Here is a 21,292-nt window from a genome sequence, read left to right as displayed (position 1 = left end):
GAGTGTGTGAGAGTGAGTGTGCGCGTGTGAGTGAGTGTGCGCATGTGAGTGAGTGTGCGTGCGCGTGTGAGAGCGAGTGTGTGCGTGTGAGAGCGAGCGAGCGTGTGAGAGAGAGAGCATGTGCACGAGTGAGTGTGTGAGCGTGTGAGCATGAGTGAGCGTGTGAGCGTGAGTGAGCCTGTGCGCGTGAGTGAGTGAGAGTGAGTGTGAGCGTGTGAGAGCGAGTGAGCGTGCGTGTGAGAGAGAGCGTATGCACGAGTGAGTGTGGGAGCGTGTGAGTATGAGTGAGTGTGTGAGCGTGAGTGAATGTGAGAGTGAGTGCGAGTGAATGTGAGAGTGAGTGCGAGTGAGTGTGAGCATGTGAGCGAGTGAGGGAGCGAGTGTGTGTGAAATAGCAAGGGTGTGTGAGAGCGCGAGGGTGTGTGAGAGTGCGAGGGTGTGTGAGAGTGCGAGGGTGTGTGAGAGAGAAAGCGTGTGTGAGAGAGTGTGCGTGTGTGTGTGAGCGTGTGTGTGTGCGAGCGTGTGTGTGAACGAGAGCGCGAGAGAGAGCTTGAGTGAGTGAATGTGAGTGAGTGAGCGTGAGAGAGTGTGAGCTTGAGAGAGCGTGTGAGAGTGAGTGAGCGTGTGAGAGTGAGTGAGCGTGTGAGAGTTAGTGAGCGAGCGTGTAAGAGCGAGTGACAGTGTGTGAGAGACCGAGTGTGTGTGAGCAAGCGTGAGACAGCGTGAGTGGGTGAGAGTGAGTGAGCGTGTGTGAGTGAGCGTGAGAGAGTGAGAGTGTGTGCGAGCAATCGTGTGAGTGTGTGTGAGAGAGCCAGCGAGTGAGCGTGTGAGAGTGAGAGAGCGTGTGAGAGTGAGCGAGCGGGTGAGAGTGAGTGAGCGTGTGAGAGGGTGAGTGAGTGCGCGTGTGATAGTGTGCGCGTGTGAGTGTGCGTGTGTGTGTGTGTGCGTGTGTGAGCGAGTAATTATGAGAGAGAGAGTGAGCATGTGTGAGCGAGTGAGAGAGCGAGCGTGTGTGAGCGAGTGATTATGAGAGAGCAAGTGAGCGTGTGTGAGCGAGAGAGTGAGCGAGTGAGAGTGAGCGTGTCAGAGTGAGCGAGCGTGTGTGTGTGAGTGAGTGAGTGTGTGAGAGTTAGTGAGCGAGTGTGTAAGAGCGAGTGACAGTGTGTGAGAGACCGAGTGTGTGTGAGCAAGCGTGAGACAGCATGAGTGGGTGAGAGTGGGTGAGCGTGCGTGAGTGAGCGTGTGAGAGTGAGAGAGTGAGAGTGTGTGCGATCAATCGTGTGAGTGTGTGTGAGAGTAAGAGAGCGAGCGAGCGTGTGAGAGAGCGTGTGAGAGTGAGCGAGCGGGTGAGAGTGAGTGAGCGTGTGAGAGGGTGAGTGAGTGCGCGTGTGATAGTGTGCGCGTGTGAGTGTGTGTGTGTGAGTGAGTGTGAATGTGTGTGAGCGAGTAATTATGAGAGGAGAGTGAGCATGTGTGAGCGAGTGAGAGTGAGAGAGCGTGTGTGAGCGAGTGATTATGAGAGAGCAAGTGAGTGTGTGTGAGCGAGAGAGTGAGCGTGTGAGAGTGAGCGTGTGAGAGTGAGTGAGTGAGAGTGAGCGTGTGAGAGTGAGCGAGTGAGTGTGAGAGATTGAGTGAGTGTGAGAGAGTGAGAGTGAGAGAGCGAGCGGGCGTGTGTGTGTGTGCGTGTGAGCGAGCACATGAGAGTGAGAGAGCGAGCGTGTGTGTGCGAGTGTGTGCGAGTGACCGTGTGAGTGTGAGTGACCGTGTGAGTGTGAGTGACCGTGTGAGAGAGAGCGTGTGGGAGCGAGTGAGTGTGAGAGAGCGAGTGAGCGTGAGAGAGTGAGAGAGCGAGCGTGTGAGAGTGAGTGTGTGAACGTGTGAGAGTGAGTGTGTGAGAGAGTGAGAGAGCGTGAGTGAGCGTGAGAGAGAATGAGTGTGTGAGCGTGAGAGAGCGTGAGTGAGTGAGGGTGTGAGAGTGCAAGTGAATGTGTGAGAGAGAGCGTGAGAAAGCGTGAGTGGATGAGAGTGAGACAATGTGAGTGAGCGTGTGAGAGAGTGAGCGAGTGAGCATGTGAGAGTGAGCGAGCGAGCGTGTGAGAGTGAGCGAGCGAGCGTGTGAGAGTGAGCGAGCGAGCGTGTGAGAGTGAGAGAGCGAGCGTGTGAGAGAGAGAGCGAGTGTGTGTGTGCGAGTGTGTGTGTGCGAGTGAGTATGTGCAGGTGAGCGAGTGATTTTGAGAGTGCGAGTGAGAGCGAGTGAGTGTGAGAGAGTGAGTGAACGTGTGAGTGTGAGCGAGTGAGCGTGTGAGAGTGAGACAGTGAGCGTGTGATAGTGAGAGAGCGAGCGTGTGAGAGTGAGAGAGCGAGCGTGTGAGAGTGAGCGAGCGTGTGTGTGCGAGCGTGTGTGTGAACGAGAGAGCGTGAGTGAGTGAGAGTGAGTGAGTGAGCGTGTGAGAGTGAGTGAGTGTTAGTGAGTGAGCATGAGACAGTGTGAGTGGGTGAGAGTGGGTGAGCGTGCGTGAGTGAGCGTGTGAGAGTGAGAGAGTGAGAGTGTGTGCGAGCAATCGTGTGAGTGTGTGTGAGAGTAAGAGAGCGAGCGAGCGTGTGAGAGAGCGTGTGAGAGTGAGCGAGCGGGTGAGAGTGAGTGAGCGTGTGAGAGGGTGAGTGAGTGCGCGTGTGATAGTGTGCGCGTGTGAGTGTGTGTGTGTGTGTGAGTGAGTGTGAATGTGTGTGAGCGAGTAATTATGAGGAGAGTGAGCATGTGTGAGCGAGTGAGAGTGAGAGAGCGTGTGTGAGCGAGTGATTATGAGAGAGCAAGTGAGTGTGTGTGAGCGAGAGAGTGAGCGTGTGAGAGTGAGCGTGTGAGAGTGAGTGAGTGAGAGTGAGCGTGTGAGAGTGAGCGAGTGAGTGTGAGAGATTGAGTGAGTGTGAGAGAGTGAGAGTGAGAGAGCGAGCGGGCGTGTGTGTGCGTGTGAGCGAGCACATGAGAGTGAGAGAGCGAGCGTGTGTGTGCGAGTGTGTGCGAGTGACCGTGTGAGAGAGAGCGTGTGGGAGCGAGTGAGTGTGAGAGAGCGAGTGAGCGTGAGAGAGTGAGAGAGCGAGCGTGTGAGAGTGAGTGTGTGAACGTGTGAGAGTGAGTGTGTGAGAGAGTGAGAGAGCGTGAGTGAGCGTGAGAGAGAATGAGTGTGTGAGCGTGAGAGAGCGTGAGTGAGTGAGGGTGTGAGAGTGCAAGTGAATGTGTGAGAGAGAGCGTGAGAAAGCGTGAGTGGATGAGAGTGAGACAATGTGAGTGAGCGTGTGAGAGAGTGAGCGAGTGAGCATGTGAGAGTGAGCGAGCGAGCGTGTGAGAGTGAGCGAGTGAGCGTGTGAGAGTGAGAGAGCGAGCGTGTGAGAGAGAGAGCGAGTGTGTGTGTGCGAGTGTGTGTGTGCGAGTGAGTATGTGCAGGTGAGCGAGTGATTTTGAGAGTGCGAGTGAGATCGAGTGAGTGTGAGAGAGTGAGTGTGTGAGAGAGTGAGTGAACGTGTGAGCGAGTGAGCGTGTGAGAGAGAGACAGTGAGCGTGTGATAGTGAGAGAGCGAGCGTGTGAGAGTGAGAGAGCGAGCGTGTGAGAGTGAGCGAGCGTGTGTGTGCGAGCGTGTGTGTGAACTAGAGAGCGTGAGTGAGTGAGAGTGAGTGAGTGAGCGTGTGAGAGTGAGTGAGTGTTAGTGAGTGAGCATGAGACAGTGTGAGTGAGAGTGAGTGAATGAGCGTGAGTGAGCGTGTGAGAGTGAGTGAGCGTGTGAGAGTGAGTGAGTGTTAGTGAGTCAGCATGAGACAGTGTGAGTCAGTGAGTGTGCGAAAGTGAGTGTGCGAGAGTGAGTGAGTGTGCGAGAGAGTGAGTGCGCGTGAGTGAGTGAGTGTGTGTGAATGTGCGAGAGTGAGTGTGTGTGCGAGAGAGTGAGTGCGCATGAGTGAATGGCCACGGCCTGCTGTGTCTCCAGCTCGCCGAGCGTAGTAGCGACTACCGAACGGCCCCCTGATTGCTGCTCATTGGACCCTATGATCACTTGGCTCCACCTGCCTCTCCCTAATGTCAATATGCCTTGTCTACTGCTGTTTAGGTTAGTTATTATTGATTATTTTACTATACAGCCCCCAGCCCCGCCCTAAATGCCTTAGATAGCTCCCTTGCCCCACCCTCCACACATGCAGAGACCTCACCTGGCTTAACTGGTGCCTCCAGAGACGCAACCGCTCTCATCGTCACTCAATGCCTAGGTTTACCTCCACTGTACGCACATCCTACCATAACCTTGTCTGTACATTATGCCTTGAATCTATTCTACCATGCCCAGAAATCTGCTCCTTTAAATCTCTGTCCCCAACGCACTAGACGACCAGTTTTATAGCCTTTAGGTGTACCCTTATCCTACTCCTCCTCTGCTTCTCTGGTGATGTAGAGGTTAACCCAGGCCCTGTTGCCCCCAGCACCACACCTATTCCCCAGGCGTTCTCTTTTGATGACTTCTGTAACCATAATAGCCTTGGTTTCATGCATGTTAACATCAGAAGCCTCCTCCCTAAGTTTGTTTTATTCACTGCTTTAGCACACTCCGCCAACCCTGATGTCCTAGCCGTGTCTGAATCCTGGTTTAGGAAGACCACCAAAAATTCGGACATTTCCATCCCCAACTACAACATTTTCCGACAAGATAGAACTGCCAAAGGGGCGGAGTTGCAATTTACTGCAGAGATAGAACTCTGCAGGCTATCATACTATCCAGGTCTGTGCCCAAACAATTTGAGCTTCTACTTTTAAAAATCCACCTTTCCAGAAATAAGTCTCTCACCGTTGCCGCTTGTTATAGACCACCTTCTGCCCCCAGCTGTGCCCTGGACACATTACATTTACATTACATTTAAGTCATTTAGCAGACGCTCTTATCCAGAGCGACTTACAAAATGGTGCATTCACCTTATAATATCCAGTGGAACAACCACTTTACAATAGTGCATCTAAATCTTTTAAGGGGGGGGTTAGAAGGATTACTTTATCCTATCCTAGGTATTCCTTAAAGAGGTGGGGTTTCAGGTGTCTCCGGAAGGTGGTGATTGACTCCGCTGTCCTGGCGTCGTGAGGGAGCTTGTTCCACCATTGGGGTGCCAGAGCAGCGAACAGTTTTGACTGGGCTGAGCGGGAACTGTGCTTCCTCAGAGGTAGGGGGGCCAGCAGGCCAGTGGTGGATGAACGCAGTGCCCTTGTTTGGGTGTAGGGCCTGATCAGAGCCTGAAGGTATGGAGGTGCCGTTCCCTTCACAGCTCCGTAGGCAATCACCATGGTCTTGTAGCGGATGCGAGCTTCAACTGGAAGCCAGTGGAGAGAGCGGAGGAGCGGGGTGACGTGAGAGAACTTGGGAAGGTTGAACACCAGACGGGCTGCGGCGTTCTGGATGAGTTGTAGGGGTTTAATGGCACAGGCAGGGAGCCCAGCCAACAGCGAGTTGCAGTAATCCAGACGGGAGATGACAAGTGCCTGGATTAGGACCTGCGCCGCTTCCTGTGTGAGGCAGGGTCGTACTCTGCGAATGTTGTAGAGCATGAACCTACAGGATCGGGTCACCGCCTTGATGTTAGTGGAGAACGACAGGGTGTTGTCCAGGATCACGCCAAGGTTCTTAGCACTCTGGGAGGAGGACACAAGGGAGTTGTCAACCGTGATGGCGAGATCATGGAACGGGCAGTCCTTCCCCGGGAGGAAGAGCAGCTCCGTCTTGCCGAGGTTCAGCTTGAGCTGGTGATCCGTCATCCACACTGATATGTCTGACAGACATGCAGAGATGCGATTCACCGCCTGGTTATCAGAAGGGGGAAAGGAGAAGATTAATTGTGTGTCGTCTGCATAGCAATGATAGGAGAGACCATGTGAGGATATGACAGAGCCAAGTGACTTGGTGTATAGCGAGAATAGGAGAGGGCCTAGAACAGAGCCCTGGGGGACACCAGTGGTGAGAGCGCATGGTGCGGAGACAGATTCTCGCCACGCCACCTGGTAGGAGCGACCTGTCAGGTAGGACGCAATCCAAGCGTGGGCCGCGCCGGAGATGCCCAACTCGGAGAGGGTGGAGAGGAGGATCTGATGGTTCACAGTATCAAAGGCAGCAGATAGGTCTAGAAGGATGAGAGCAGAGGAGAGAGAGTTAGCTTTAGCAGTGACATAGGACACCATATGTGAATTGATTGCCCCCCATCTATCGTCAGAGTTCGTACTGTTAGGTGACCTAAACTGGGACATGCTTAACACCCCAGCCATCCTACAAGCTTGATGCCCTCAATCTCACACAAATTATCAATAATCCTACCAGGTACAACCCCAAATCCGTAAACACGGGCACCCTCACAGATATCATCCTGACCAACTTGCCCTCTAAATACACCTCTGCTGTCTTCAACCAGGATCTCAGCGATCACTGCCTCATTACCTGCATCCGTAATGGGTCTGCGGTCAAACGACCATCCCTCATCACTGTCAAACGCTCCCTAAAACACTTCAGCGAGCAGGCCTTCTAATCGACCTGGCTCGAGTATCCTAGAAGGATATTGACCTTGTCCCTTCAGTAGAGGATGCCTGGTTGCTTTTTAAAAGTGCTTTCCTCACCATCTTAAATAAGTATGCCCCATTCAAAAAAGATAGAACTAAGAACTGATATAGCCCTTGCTTCACCCCAGACTTGACTGCCCTTGACCAGCACAAAAACATCCTGTGGCGTACTGCATTAGCATCAAATAGCCCCCGCGATATGCAACTTTTCAGGGAAGTCAGGAACAAATATACACAGGCAGTTAGAAAAGCTAAGGCTAGCTTTTTCAAACAGAAATGTGCATCCTGTAGTACAAACTCAAAAATGTTCTGGGACACTGTGAAGTCCATGGAGAATAAGAGCACCTCCTCCCAGCTGCCCACTGCACTGAGGCTTGGAAACACTGTCACCACCAATAAATCTACGATAATCGATCATTTCAATAAGCATTTTTCTACGGCTGGCCATGCTTTCCATCTGGCTAGAGTGAGCGAGCCGGCGTATGTTTAATAGTGTGTGTGTGTGTGTGTGTGTGTGTGAGTGAGTGAGCGGCAGAGTGTGCGTGTGTGAGAGTGAGTGAGTGAGAGTGCGTGTGTGAGAGTGAGTGTGCATGTGTGCGTGTGTGTGAGCGTTTGTGAGAGAGAGTGAGCGTGTTAGAGAGAGTGAGCGTGTGTGAGAGAGTGAGCGTGTATGAGAGTGAGTGTGCGTGTGTGAGAGTGAGTGTGCATGTGTGCGTGTGTGTGAGCGTTTGTGAGAAAGAGTGAACGTGTTAGAGAGAGTGAGCGTTGTGAAAGAGTGAGCGTGTGTGAGAGAGTGAGAATGTGTGAGAGAGTGAGTGTGTGTGAGCGAGTGAGAGTGAGTGAGTTACTGTGTTTGAGTGTGTTAGTGTGTGAGTGGGAAAGAGTGCGTGTGTGAGAGAGTGTGCGTTTGTGAGAGTGAGTGTTCATGTGTGAGAGTGAGTGTGCATGTGTAAGAGTGAGTGTGTGAGAGTGAGTGTGCGTGTGTGAGAGAGAGTGAGTGTGCATTTTTGAGAGAGAGTGAGTGTGCATTTTTGAGAGAGAGTGAGCGTGAGTGAGTGAGTGAGTTAGTGTGTGAGTGTGTTAGTGTGTGAGAGAGTGAGCGTGTGTGAGAGAGTGAGCGGGTGTGAGAGTGAGCGAGCGTGTGAGAGCGAGCGAGCGTGAGAGCAGGGTGTGAGAGTGAGTGAGTGAGCGTACGTACGTGTGTGAGTGAGTGAGCGTGCGAGCAAGCATGCGTGCGTGAGTGAGTGTACGTGAGTGAGTGTACGTGTGAGTGAGTGAGCATGTGTGAGTGAGTGTGTGAGCGTGTGTGTGTGAGAGAGAGTGTGTGTGTGTGTGTGTGAGAGAGTGAGTGTGCGTGTGTGTGAGAGAGAGAGTGAGTGTGAGAGAGTGAGTGTGTGTGAGTGATAGTGAGTGACATTGTGTGAGTGACTGACAGTGTGTGAGAGTTTGTGTGACAGTGTTGGAGTGAGTGACAGTGTGTGACAGTGTGTGAGTGAGAATGTCAGAGAGTGAGTGTATGTGTGTGTGTGTGAGAGAGTGAGTGAGTGACAGTGTGTGAGTGATTGACAGTGTGTGAGTGAGTGTGAGAGTGAGCGTAGGTGAGTGAGCGTGTGTGAGTGAGCGAGCATGTGAGTGTGTGTGAGAATGAGTGAACGTGAGTGAGAGTCTGTGAGTGAGTGAGAGTATGTGAGTGATTGACAGTGTGTGAGTGAGTGTGAGAGTGAGCGTGTGTGAGACTGAGCGTGTGTGTGTGAGAGTGAGTGAGTGAGCGTAGGTGAGTGAGCGTGTGTGAGTGAGCGAGCGTGTGAGTGTGTGTGAGAGTGAGTGAACGTGAGTGAGAGTGTGTGAGTGAGTGAGAGTATGTGAGTGAGTGAGCATGTGTGTGCGTGTGTGAGAGTGAGTGGTGTGAGAGTGAGTGAGTGAGTGAGTGAGTGAGTGAGTGAGTGAGTGAGTGTGAGAGTGAGTGAGCGTGTGTGAGAGTGAGTGAGTGAGCGTGTGTGAGAGTGAGTGAGAATATGTGAGGGTGAGTGAGTGAGAATCTGTGAGAGTGAGTGAGGGTGCATGAGAGTGAGTGAGTGAGCGTGTGTGAGAGTGAGTGAGTGTGTGTGAGAGTGAGTGAGCGTGTGTGAGAGTGAGTGAACATATGTGTGAATGAGTTGTGTGAGTGAGTGAGCGTGCATGAGTGAGCGTGCGTGCGTGAGTGAGTGAGTGATCGTGCGTGAGTGTACGTGAGTGTGTGAGCGTACGTGAGTGAGCGAGCGTACGTGTGAGTGAGTGAGCATGTCTGAGTGAGCGTCTGTGTGAGTGAGGGAGCATGTGTGAGTGAGCATGTGTGAGTGTGTGTGTGTGTGTGTGTGAGAGAGAGTGAGTGTGTGTGAGAGAGTGAGTGTGTGTGTGTGAGAGAGAGGGAGTGTGTGTGTGAGTGTGAGAGAGTGAGTGTGTGTGTGTGAGTGATAGTGAGTGACATTGTGTGAGTGAATGACAGTGTGTGAGAGTTTGTGTGACAGTGTGTGAGTGAAAGAGTGAGTGAGTGAGTGAGTGAGTGAGTGACAGTGTGTGAGTGAGTGAGTGAGAATGTGAGAGAGTGAGTGTGTGAGAGAGTGAGTCTGTGTGTGTGTGAGAGAGTGAGTGTGTGTAAGAGAGTTTGAGTGAGTGAGTGACAGTGTGTGAGTGAGTGTGTGTGTGAGTGAGTGAGTGAGTGAGTGTAGGAGTGAGCGTGTGTGAGAGTAAGCGTGTGTGGGAGTGAGCGAGCGTGTGTGAGTGAGCGAGCGTGTGAGAGTGAGTGAATGAGCGTGTGTGAGAGTGAGTGAGTGAGCGTAGGTGAGTGAGCGTCTGTGAGTGAGTGAGTGAGCGAGCGTGTGAGTGAGTGTGAGAGTGAGTGAACATGTGTGTGAGTGAGAGTGTGTGAGTGAGTGAGTGAGCGTGTGTGTGTGTGTGCGTGTGTGAGAGTGAGTGAACGTGTGTGAGAGTGTGTGAGTGAGTGAGAGTATGTGAGTGAGTGAGCGAGCGTGTGAGTGTGTGTGAGAGTGAGTGACCGTGTGTGTGAGTGAGAGTGTGTGAGTGAGAGTATGTGAGTGAGTGAGCGTGTGTGTGTGTGTGTGTGCGTGTGTGAGAGTGAGTGAACGTGTGTGTGAGTGAGCGTATGTGAGTGAGTGAGCGTGTGCGTGTGTGAGAGTGAGTGAGTGAGTGAGTGAGCGTGTGTGAGTGAGTGAGTGAGCGTGTGTGAGCGTGTGTGAGAGTGAGTGAGCGTGTGTGAGAGTGAGTGCGCATATGTGAGGGTGAGTGAGTGAAAATCTGTGAGAGTGAGCGTGCATGAGAGTGAGCGTGCATGAGAGAGTGTGTGTGTGAGTGAGCGTGTGTGAGAGTGAGTGTGCGTGTTTGAGAGTGAGTGAGTGTGCATGTGTGAGAGTGAGTGAGTGTACGCGTGTGTGAGAGTGAGTGAGTGTGTGAGTGAGTGAGTGTGCGTGTGTGAGTGAGTGTGTGAGTGAGTGAGCGTATGTGAGAGTGAGTGAGAGTGAGTGCGTGTGTGAGGGAGTGAGTGCGCGTGTGTGAGAGGGAGTGAGTGTGCATGTGTGAGAGGGAGTGAGTGTGCATGTGTGAGAGTGAGTGAGTGCGCGTGTGTGAGAGTGAGTGAGGGCGCATGTGTGAGAGTCAGTGAGCGCGCATGTGTGAGAGTCCGTGAGCGCGCGTGTGAGTGAGTTGTGTGAGTGAGCGTGCGTGTGTGAGAGAGGGAGTGAGAGTGAGATAGTGAGTGACAGTGTGTGAGAGTGACAGTATGTTAGAGTGACAGTGTGTGAGGGTGAGTAGACGTGTGAGAGAATGATTGTGATTGAGAGAGTGATTGTGTGTGTGTGTGTGTGTGTGTGTGTGTGTGTGTGTGTGTGTGTGTGTGTGTGTGTGTGAGAGAGCATGAGTGAGAGCATGAGTGAGTGAGTGAGTGAGTGAGTGAGTGTGTGTGTGTGAGGGAGGGAGCGTGCGTGCCAGAGGGAGCGAATGTGCGTGAGAGGGAGTGAGGGAGTGTGAGAGTTTGTGTGTGAGTGTGTTTATTTGCATGTGCGGGTATGATTGTGGGTGTGTATGTACGAGCAAGTGTGTGTGTGTTTGCGAGCCTGTGTGTGTGTGTGTGTGTGTGTGCGTGCCTTAGCGTTTGTCTGCTTGCTTGCTTGCTTGTGTGTGTGTGTGTGTGTGCGTGCGTGCGTGCGTGTCGACATTGCAGAATGTCCTCTGGACTTGCAGCTTTTCTACCAAAAACTGGAGCCACCTACTGTAAAGTCCATACTCTCTCTCTCCAACTAACTGCCCTCCAACTGAAACACAAGCTGACCAGAGTTCAGTCCGAAGGTACCCACATCTTCAGGCAATTTCCACCTGGCCTAGAAGCTGACCTGTGCTGCTTCTAAGACAAATTGCTTCTAAGACAAATTGTCCCCAACGCCCATGTCTGTCTGTCTGTCTGTCTGTCTGTCTGTCTGTCTGTCTGTCTGTCTGTCTGTCTGTCTGTCTGTCTGTCTGTCTGTCTGTCTGTCTGTCTGTCTGTCTGTCTGACTGACTGACTGTCTCTCCCTGTCTCTCTCTCTCTCCCTGTCTCTCTCTCTCTCTTCAGGTTTATGGTAGGGGCTGCAGGTGTAATAAGTCATTTTTTCTCCCCGTCAGTACGCACACAAGGGTCTTCAGGAGTCTGTCAGTGATGTATAAATTATATTTAATCAGTCCGGTTATTTTTTTTCTGATTTTATTTGGATGCAGAGTGGTTTATTTTGGTACTCCAGTAATTCTGTCTCACAATCATATCTTTCAATTTCAGATGCTGAAATTGCCATCTCATTGTTTGGTTGGTTAAGCTGTAAATCTGGAGCTACAATGCCTAGCCAGTTTATACAGGGATGGGAGGGAGGGGTGGTGGTGGTGTTATTGCTGACTCTGTCTTTGTACAGTAACTTGGTGTGTCAGCCAGGCCTGTATTTACATCTATTTCTAGATCCTCTATAAAACAGGCTCCTCACTAGTTAACACAGCCACAAAGTCATAATTATGGCTTAACCCCGACCATTTAAAAAAATGTTTCTTCCAGTAGCGGTGTGTAAGTCAAATCACAGGGGAAGTCGAGCTAGAACAGAAAAGGCCATTTTAAAACCTATGTGTTGTGATAATTGTAACAATGACGCCGGAGAATAAGGCAAACGTTTTACGTGTCCCCCAACTGATTGTACCTTTTGAGAATCCGTAGGCGATCGAATAAACCCCCACTTCCTTCCATTCTGCTAGCAAACGTGAAATCTTTGGAGAATTAAATTGATGATCTACTTGTAAGATTAAACTACCAACGGGACATTCAAAACTGTAATATCTTATGCTTCATGGAGTCGTGGCTGAACGACGACAATATCAACATACAGCTGGCTGGTTATACGCTGTATCGGTAGGATAGAACAGCGGCGTCTGGTAAGACAAGGGGTGGCGGACTATGTACTTTTGTAAATAACACCTGGTGCACAATATCTAAGGAAGTCTCGAGCTATTGCTCGCCTGAAGTAGAGTATCTCATGATAAACTGTATTCCACACTACCTACCTAGAGAGTTTTCATCTGTATTTATCGTAGCTGTTTACATACCACCACAGTCAGAGGCTGTCACTAAGACAGCATTGAATGAGTTGTATTCCGCCATAAGCAAACAAGAAAACGCTCACCCAGAGGCGGTGCTCCTAGTAGCTGGGGACTTTAATGCAGGGAAACTTAAATCCGTTTCACCAAATTTCTGTCAGCATGTTAATTGTGCAAACAGAGGAGAAAAAAATACTCGGGACCACGTTTACTCCACACACAGAGACGCATACAAAGCTGTCCCTCGCCCTCCATTTAGCAAATCTGACCATAATTCTATCCTCCTGATTCCTACTTACAAGCTAAAATTAAAGCAGGAAGCACCAGTGACTAGATCAATAAAAAAGTGGTCAGTTGAAACAGATGCTAAGCTACAGGACTGTTTTGCTAGCACAGACTGTAATATGTTCCGGAATTCCTCCGATGGCATTGAGGAGTACACCACATCAGTCATTGGCTTCATCAAAAAGTGCATCGATGACATCATCCCCACAGTGACCGTACGTACATACCCCAACCAGAAACCATGGATTACAGGCAACATCCGCGCTGCCGCTTTCAAGGAGCACCAGCTGTTCCGGAACACTGTGTGATCACGCTCTCCGCAGCCGATATGAGTAAGACCTTTAAACATGTCAACAATCACAAGGCTGCAGAGCCAGATGGATTACTAGGATGTGTGTTGCGAGCATGCAACATGTTTTAAGACCACCATAGTGCCTGTGCCCAAGAACACTAAGGTAACCTGCTTAAATGACTACCGACCCGTAGCACTCACATCTGTAGCCATGAAGTGCTTTGAAAGGCTGGTCATGGCTCACATCAACACAATTGTCCCAGAAACCCTAGACCCACTCCAATTTGCATACCACCCCAACAGATCCACAGATGATGCAATCTCTATTGCACTCCACACTGGCCTTTCCCACCTCAACTGCTCTGCCTGCGGCTACAGAACCCTGACCTTTTCACCGGACGTGTTACATTTTACCAGTCCTGCTGTTTTCAACTCTCTCTCTCTACCGCACCTGCTGTCTCTAACTCTGAATGATCAGCTATGAAAAGCCAACTGACAATTTACTCCTGAGGTGCCGTCCTGTTGCACTCTCCACAACCACTGTGATTATTATTATTTGACCCTGCTGGTCATCTATGAACGTTTGAACATCTTGGCCATGTACTTTTATAATCTTTACCCGGCACAGCCAAAAGAGGACTGGCCACCCCTCAGAGCCTGGCTCTTCTCTAGGTTTCTTCCTCGGTTCCTGCCTTTCTAGGGAGTTTTTCCGAGCTACCGTGCTTCTGCATTGCTTGCTGTTTGGGGTTTTAGGCTGGGTTTCTGTATAGCACTGTGTGACATCAGCTGATGTAAAAAGGTATTTATAAATACATTTGATTGATTGATGGACAAAAGGAACACCTATGTGAGAATGCTATTCATTGACTACAGCTCAGCGTTCAACACCACAGTGCCCTCAAAGCTCATCAATAAGCTAAGGACCCTGGGACTAAACACCTCCCTCTGCAACTGGATCCTGGACTGCCTGACGGGCTGCCCTCAGCTGGTAAGGGTAGGTAACAACACATCCGCCACGCTGATACTCAACACGGGGGCCCCTCAGGGGTGTGTGCTCAGTCCCCTCTTGTACTCCCTGTTCACTCATGACTGAATGGTCAGGCACGACTCCAACACCATCATTAAGTTTGCCGATGACACAACAGTGGTAGGCCTGATCACTGACAACGACGAGACAGCCTATATGGAGGAGGTCAGAGACAACAACCTCTCCCTCCATGTGAACAAGACAAAGGAGATGATTGTGGACTACAGGAAAAGGAGGACCGACACGCCCCCATTCTCATCGATGGGGCTGCAGTGGAGCAGGTTGAGAGCTTCAAGTTCCTTGGTGTCCACATCACCAACAAACTAACATGGTCCAAGCACACCAAGACAGTCGTGAAGAGGGCACGACAAAACCTATTCCCCCTCAGGAGACTGAAAAGATTTGGCATGGGTCCTCAGATCCTCAAAGGTTCTACAGCTGCACCATCGAGAGCATCCTGACTGTTTTCATCACTGCCTGGTATGGCAACTGCTCGGCCTCCGACCGCAAGGCCCTACAGAGGGTAGTGCGAATGGCCCAGTACATCACTGGGACCAAGCTTCCTGCCATCCAGGACCTCTATACCTGGCGGTGTCAGAGGAAGGCCCTGAAAATCGTCAAAGACTCCAGCCACCCTAGTCAAAGACTGTTCTCTATGCTACCGCACGCAAGTGGTACCGGAACGCCAAGTCTAGGTCCAAGAGGCTTCTAAACAGCTTCTTCCCCCAAGCCATAAGACATCTGAACACCTAATCAAATGTCTACCCAGACTATTTGCATTGCCCCCCCTTTTACACCGCTGCTACTCTCTGTTGTTATCGTTTATGCATAGTCACTTTTATAACTCTACCTACATGTACATATTACCTCAGCTAACCGGTGCCCCTGCCCATTGACTCTGTACCGGTACCCCCTTGTATATAGTCTTGCTATTATTATTTTACTGCTGCTCTTTAATTACTTGTTACTTTTTATTCTTATTCTAATCCATATTTTTTTTACCTGCATTGTTGGTTAGGTGCTCGTAAGTAAGTATCTCACTGTAAGGTCTACACCTGTTGTATTTGACCTATGTGACTAATACAATTTGATTTGAATTGCTTTGTTTGCGCTATGACCTGTTAGTTCATATGCCTTGCCACCGTGATATATAGGCCTAAGGCCGTGACAATAAGAAGACACAGTGGCAGAATAAATTCAATCACACCTTTGTTTCATCACAAAATCAACATCTGTCTGGTGAAGTCCACAAAACATATTGCATGTAACAAACAGATACAGCATGGTCAAGCAAGTTCATGTTTCCAACATTTTAACTAAACAACTATTGATTTAGAGTTACCGCAAGTTGCAAAGAAAACAGTTGCTGCCTCCACTAATCCAGCACCATTTCAACCTCAACATTATCTAATCACCTATGCTTAGTCTAATACACTGACAACTAAAAGATACCAAAAATGATTTAGTCCAATCATCATAAGCTAAATATGATGTGGCTGGCCATGGTACTGATTTCTGTGTGTGTGTGCAAGTAGAAAAGACATGTTGTCTCACCCTACTTATAGAGAAACACCAATGCTGTCCTCTTTCATGTTGCCTAAGCAGTCTATGACTTTGTCATACAGTACCACTTGTATTTTTTGCTGTCCTAGGCTACCTGGCTAAAATGCTTGCTCGCTAGCCTAACTTCCTTTCATAGGCAACGATGTGCCAGGCCAGCTAGTTAACATTAGCCAGCCAACTACATCTAGCTACATGTTGAACTTCAATCCTCTCAGGCCAGGGGCACAATGTATACATTTATGGTTGGCTTCCAGTGTGATGTGATTGGTGTGAAGCCAAATCCAAACTGGCTTCCCACTTTTTTTGGATGTGCTAGGAGCATTCACAGCTGAGCTTGCTCAGTTTAGCTCAACGCTGATTAGCTATTATTTTCAAATAGCCAATCAAGGGTTCTGTTCTTAATCACTTCCTGTGTTATTGAAAAGCCTTGACAGGCGGGTCAGTGTTTAGCCGGAATGAGGGCACACTTTCTGGAATGTGCTCGCCACATGGCCAAATGTTGTTTTCACTGTGTGCACTCTGTAGAACGAAGCATCTGCCTGGGTTGTTAGTGATGATGATGATGATGATGATGAAGAGGAGGGGAGTAGCGTAGGCAGCCAAAATGTTTCACTTGGAGCATTAGGGGCAATTAGAAAGGCTGTTCTGTGCTTTTGTGTGTGTGTGTGTGTGCGTGCGTGCGTGCGTGCGTGCGTGCGTGTGTGTGTGTGTGTGTGTGTGTGTGTGTGTGTGTGTGTGTGTGTGTGTGTGTGTGTGTGTGTGTGTGTGTGTGTGTGTGTGTGTGTGTGTGTGTGTGTGTTGCAGAGCAATGTAAGCAGACGAACGCACGCATGAACACACACCCACACTCTACTGTGGCTGTTTTTTGGTTTGATCTCTGATTAAATGTCATCTATTTCCTGAGTCCAGTCCATTCAGGGGGCTTACAGACCATACCCCACCAAACCCAGAACATGGACCAAATGGGAAAGTAAAGTTGATCAACTCAGCACAATATATGTATGGATTTGCTGTGTGATTCATAGTTGAATTTGTTTTCACATCACTTTTAGTTTTATAGAAGATCGGAGGGTTAGTAGTGTGTAAATAATTGTGTATTCAGACCGGATCAATGGCAATTCTACTGAGGGGTCCAACCCTATTAACCTCTGTCCACTGACTGGGTGGCCATCTGGGAGAAAAAAACAGCTTTTAACTAAATTAAATCATTCAGAGGCTGTTTTAACTCTTTATCCATATTAACACATGGATTTAAATCTGTTTGGCCACAGGCCAAGATTCATGCCATGTTAAAGACTGCTCTGCTAAGACATACTTAACTTACTCATAAATCACCTAGCCATCAAAACAGCAGTCTTTGTTCCTATGTCATAATAATTCCTCTCACAACTCCTCCCCCTCCCCCCCATTAAGATGTTTTATGTTAAGTAGAGGATGATGATCAAACCCCTCTCTCTCTCTTAGTCTTCTACCTCTGGGAACCATTGAAACCCACATTCTCCTGCTCCCACTGGGCTTCTCAATACACTAGCCATTCGTTTTGCTGTGAGGAGAGGCTATCCTTCACTGTTGACTGTCTGAATGAGCCTATATATGCCATTAGGCAACCAACTCCCATATTGAATATTCATGTCTTTTGCTCACAACCACTGTGGTGAATTTGGATGTCTTATTTTCCATGCAAAAATGTTATTGTACCATTATGGAGTGGCATGTTGGTTAATATTGCTTACTTACTTAATGGTTAATCATAAGGTAAACCTAAAGACTGGTTAACTAGGCTATATTTAGGACTACACAGTAGTGTGTGGGTTTGTTCTGTTTGCACCTTTTGAAATCCCCTGGCTACGTGTGGTACCCCAGACTGTGACATATATTTAGCAATAAGACAAGAGGGGGTGTGGTATATGGCCAATATACCACAACTAAGGGCTGTTCTTGTCACGCCCTGACCATAGAGAGCCTTTTATTCTCTATGTTGGTTAGGTCGGGGTGTGACTAGGGTGGGTAATCTAGGTTGTTCTATTTCTATGTTGGCCTGGTATGGTTCCCAATCAGAGGCAGCTGTTTATCGTTGTCTCTGATTGGGGATCATATTTAGGCAGCCATTTCCCCACTGTGTTTTGTGGGATCTTGTTTTGTTTATGTGTAGTTGCCTGTGAGCACTCCAGAACGTCACGTTTCGTTTGTTCGTTTATTGTTTTGTATTTGCTGAAGTTTCACTTTATAATAAAGATGTGGAACGCTACGTACGCTGCGCCTTGGTCCAGTTCTTATGACGATCGTGACAGAAGATCCCACCACAACAGGACCAAGCAGCGTGCCCAGGAGGAGAAGGTATCCAGGGCTTGGGAGGAGATCAAGGAGGAGAAGATATCCTGGACATGGGAAGAAATCATGGAGGGACACGAAAGCCTTTCTTGGAAGCAGATGCAAGGAGATAAGGGAGGACAGCGACGACGCCGGGGATCGCAGCCACAAGGAAAGCCCAAAGGACAGCCCCCCCCCAAAAAAAATGGGGGGGGGGGGCACACGGGGTGGTCGGCGGAGCAGAGGAGCGAACCAAAGCCAATCTGGGAGAAGAGGGAGAAATTGGAGGAGAGTGAACGGAGAGAGTCAGAGACCATCAGTGAGTTGATGGAGAAATTGGAGGAGAGAGAAATGAGAAAGTTGTTGTGTTGGTGTATGATGCACGACATTCACCCTAAGGAGCGTGTTATCTGTTTGATGCCACCTGAGTCAGCTCTCCGTACTCGTCCTGAGGAGCGTGCTAGCAGTCTGGTAAAAACTGTGCCAGCTCTACGCACCAGGTCTCCAGTACGCCTTCACAGCCCAGTACGTCCTGTGCCAGCTCCCCGCACTCGCTGTGCGAAATGTGTTATCGTTCCGGTACAATTTGTGCCGTCTCTACGCACCAAGTCTCCAGTGCGCCTCCACAGCCCAGTACGTCCTGTGCCAGCTCCCCGCACTCGCCGTGCGAAGTGTGTCATCGTTCCTGTACGATTTGTGCCGGCCCTATGCACCAGGACTCCAGTGCGCCTCCACAGCCCAGTACGTCCTGTGCCAGCTCCTCGCACTCGCCCTGAAGAGCGTGTCACCAGTCCGGTGCAACCTGTGCCGGTCCCACGCATCAGGCCTCCAGTGCGCCCCCCCAGTCCGACATGTCCTGTGCCTGCTCCTCGCACTCGCCCTGAAGAGCGTGTCACCAGTCCGGTGCAACCTGTACCGGCTCCACGCACTAGGCCTCCAGTGCGCATCAACAGTCCAGAGCTTCCGGCAACGGTCCCCAGTCCAGAGCTTCCGGCGACGGTCCCCAGTCCAGAGCTTCCGGCGACGGTTCCCAGTTCAGAGCTTCCGGCGACGGTTCCTAGTCCAGAGCTTCTGGTGACGGTTCCCCGTCCAGAGCTTCCGGCGACGATCCACAGTCCGAAACCTCCTACGACGGTCCACAGTCCGGAACCTCCTACAACGGTCCACAGGCCGGAGCCCTCCTTTGCGCCGGTGTCCAGTCCAGACACGGCGTCCAGTCCAGCTCCTAGGCTGGAGCCGTCCTTTGTGCTGGTGCCCAGTCCAGGCACGGCGACCAGCCCAGCTCCAAGGCCGGAGCCTTCCTCTGCGCTGGTGCCCAGTCCGGGCGCGGCATTCAACCCAGCTCCATGGCTGGAGCCTTCCTTTGCGCCGATGCCCAGTCCAGGCACGACGTCCAACCCAGCTCCATGGCCGGAGCCCTCTTCTGCTCAGGTGCCCAGTCCAGGCACGACGTTCAGCCCGGTGCCATGGCCGGATCCGGGGTCTGGGCGGGGGTTACGACCTGCACCGGAGCCGCCACCAACGCTAGATGCCCACCCGGACCCTCCCCTATTGAGTCAGGTTTTGCGGCCGGAGTCCGCACCTTTGGGGGGGGTACTGTCACGCCCTGACCATAGAGAGCCTTTTATTCTCTATGTTGGTTAGGTCGGGGTGTGACTAGAGTGGGTAATCTAGGTTGTTCTATTTCTATGTTGACCTGGTATGGTTCCCAATCAGAGGCAGCTGTTTATAGTTGTCTCTGATTGGGGATCATATTTAGGCAGCCATTTCCCCACTGTGTTTTGTGGGATCTTGTTTTGTTTATGTGTAGTTGCCTGTGAGCACTCCAGAACGTCACGTTTCGTTTGTTCGTTAATTGTTTTGTATTTGCTGAAGTTTCACTTTATAATAAAGATGTGGAACGCTACGTACGCTGCGCCTTGGTCCAGTTCTTATGACGATCGTGACAGTTCTAATGCACGACGCATCGCGCAATGCCTGGACACAGCCCTTAGCTGTCGTATATTGGCCATATACCACAAACCCCCGAGGTGCCTTATTGCTATTATGAACTGGTTACCAAAGTAATTAGGACAGTAAAAATCAATGTTTTGTCATAGCCATGGTATCGGTCTGATATACCACGGCTGTCAGCCAATCAACATTCAGGGCTCGACCCAGCCAGTTATAATATTATAATAGAGTATGAATATTTATGTGACCTTTTCTTCTTTTTGTCTTTTTCACAGTCCCATAGAATCCTGTCAGAATTTCTACAAAGATTTCACGTTACAGATCGACATGTTCTTCAATGTCTTCTTCCTCCTCTACTTTGGCTTGCGGGTAAGTACTAAAGCCCTATTACCACACACACACTCCTCTCTCTAATGGTGGGATCTGTATTGACATAATACTGACTTGGTGCACTCCCAAAGCCATTGGAGAAAAAGCCTGCCTGAAACCCTCAATGAATAAATAAAGTGCTAAGCTGCTTATGCAGCCACAACTCCACATGAATCACAACACTGACTGACATCTATTCACAAACAACATGCTGTATGTCAGGGAAGGATGTCAGGAAAGTGATCTAGAGATAGCCCTCGCCTGAGGGTTAACATGTTTTATACAACATGTGGGTCCTGAATGCTGATTGGTTAAAACCACATTTCAGACGGTTTCTATTCCACAAGTTACTTAAGTGATAAGGCCCTAGAAGCCGGTGTTTGGAGGATATATTAGTACGGGTGTTGTTAGGCCCGAGACAAAGTCGAGTGCAAATATATCCTCCAAACAACAGCTTCAAGGGGAGTATCACTTTTATACAATGGGTTACCAACATATTCAAATAATGATTGACATATTTTCAGTTAAAAAAAATATTTTGAGGAATTTATTCATACCATTTCATCCTTCCACAAGATATTGTCCTGACACAAATCTAGGGTTGCTATCCAAGTCGGCTGGTCGTTCGTTCTATTGGTTCGGTTGCTAGAGACGTGACCCAGTGCTCCCTCATCAGGACACTGTCGTTCAGAGGAGCTAGCCAACAACACATCTAACACAATCACTTCAAACGGAAGCTGGAAAGACTGCAAACTAGCTGCACTTTCATTTTACCTTTTTTTCAATTTACATTTTCTTTGTATATATCCATAAATAGGATGCCAGCTGATTCATGATTTTGACTGGCTGAGAAACGCTGCCTGCCTGAGAAACACTCCCTGGCTGAGAAACGCTCCCTGCCTGCCTGTCTCATCCCAACACGACATGTGCATTACTATGGGACAGCTGGAGATCGAATTTGAATATTGAAACAATGTTGCTGTCTCTCTCTCCGACATTTGCAAGGTTTATACAAATCTCCGCAGTTGAAAACTAAATGTTAGTCTAAAAGAAATGTGAGATAATTATAGTGGAGATCAAGTTTATAAAATGCCTGGCTGGGCTGATGAGACAGTGGATTGCTCAGTTAGATGGAACAGAGTAAATAGGCATTTTAACGTCATAGCCGGTGGTAACCGGTGTAGCCGGTGGTAACTTGTGGAATAGACACCGGCTGGAACGCGGTTTTAACCAATCAGCATTCAGGATTAGACCGGCCCATTGTATAACACTGGCAAAATGTATGATGTTAAAATGCCTATTTACGGCCTCCCG

The 21,292-nt window shown here is 49.7% G+C and overlaps 1 protein-coding gene across 32 annotated transcripts in view; it reads left to right on the top strand.

Annotated features, from left to right (window-relative positions):
- Positions 1–21,292, top strand: part of LOC106577193 (calcium-activated potassium channel subunit alpha-1) — a 383,781-nt gene that overhangs the window by 237,690 nt on the left and 124,799 nt on the right. For all 32 annotated transcript variants that reach the window (XM_045701020.1, XM_045701017.1, XM_045701015.1 and 29 more), the window contains exon 4: positions 19,885–19,978. In XM_045701020.1, the coding sequence (XP_045556976.1) occupies positions 19,885–19,978 (94 nt within the window). The remainder of the gene's footprint in view (positions 1–19,884; positions 19,979–21,292) is intronic.

Source organism: Salmo salar, chromosome ssa18 (genome assembly GCF_905237065.1).
Source record: "Salmo salar chromosome ssa18, Ssal_v3.1, whole genome shotgun sequence".
NCBI classification, from domain to species: Eukaryota; Metazoa; Chordata; class Actinopteri; order Salmoniformes; family Salmonidae; genus Salmo; species Salmo salar.
Note: the sequence above shows the minus strand (reverse complement) of the source record. Positions and strands in the feature narration are given on the sequence as shown.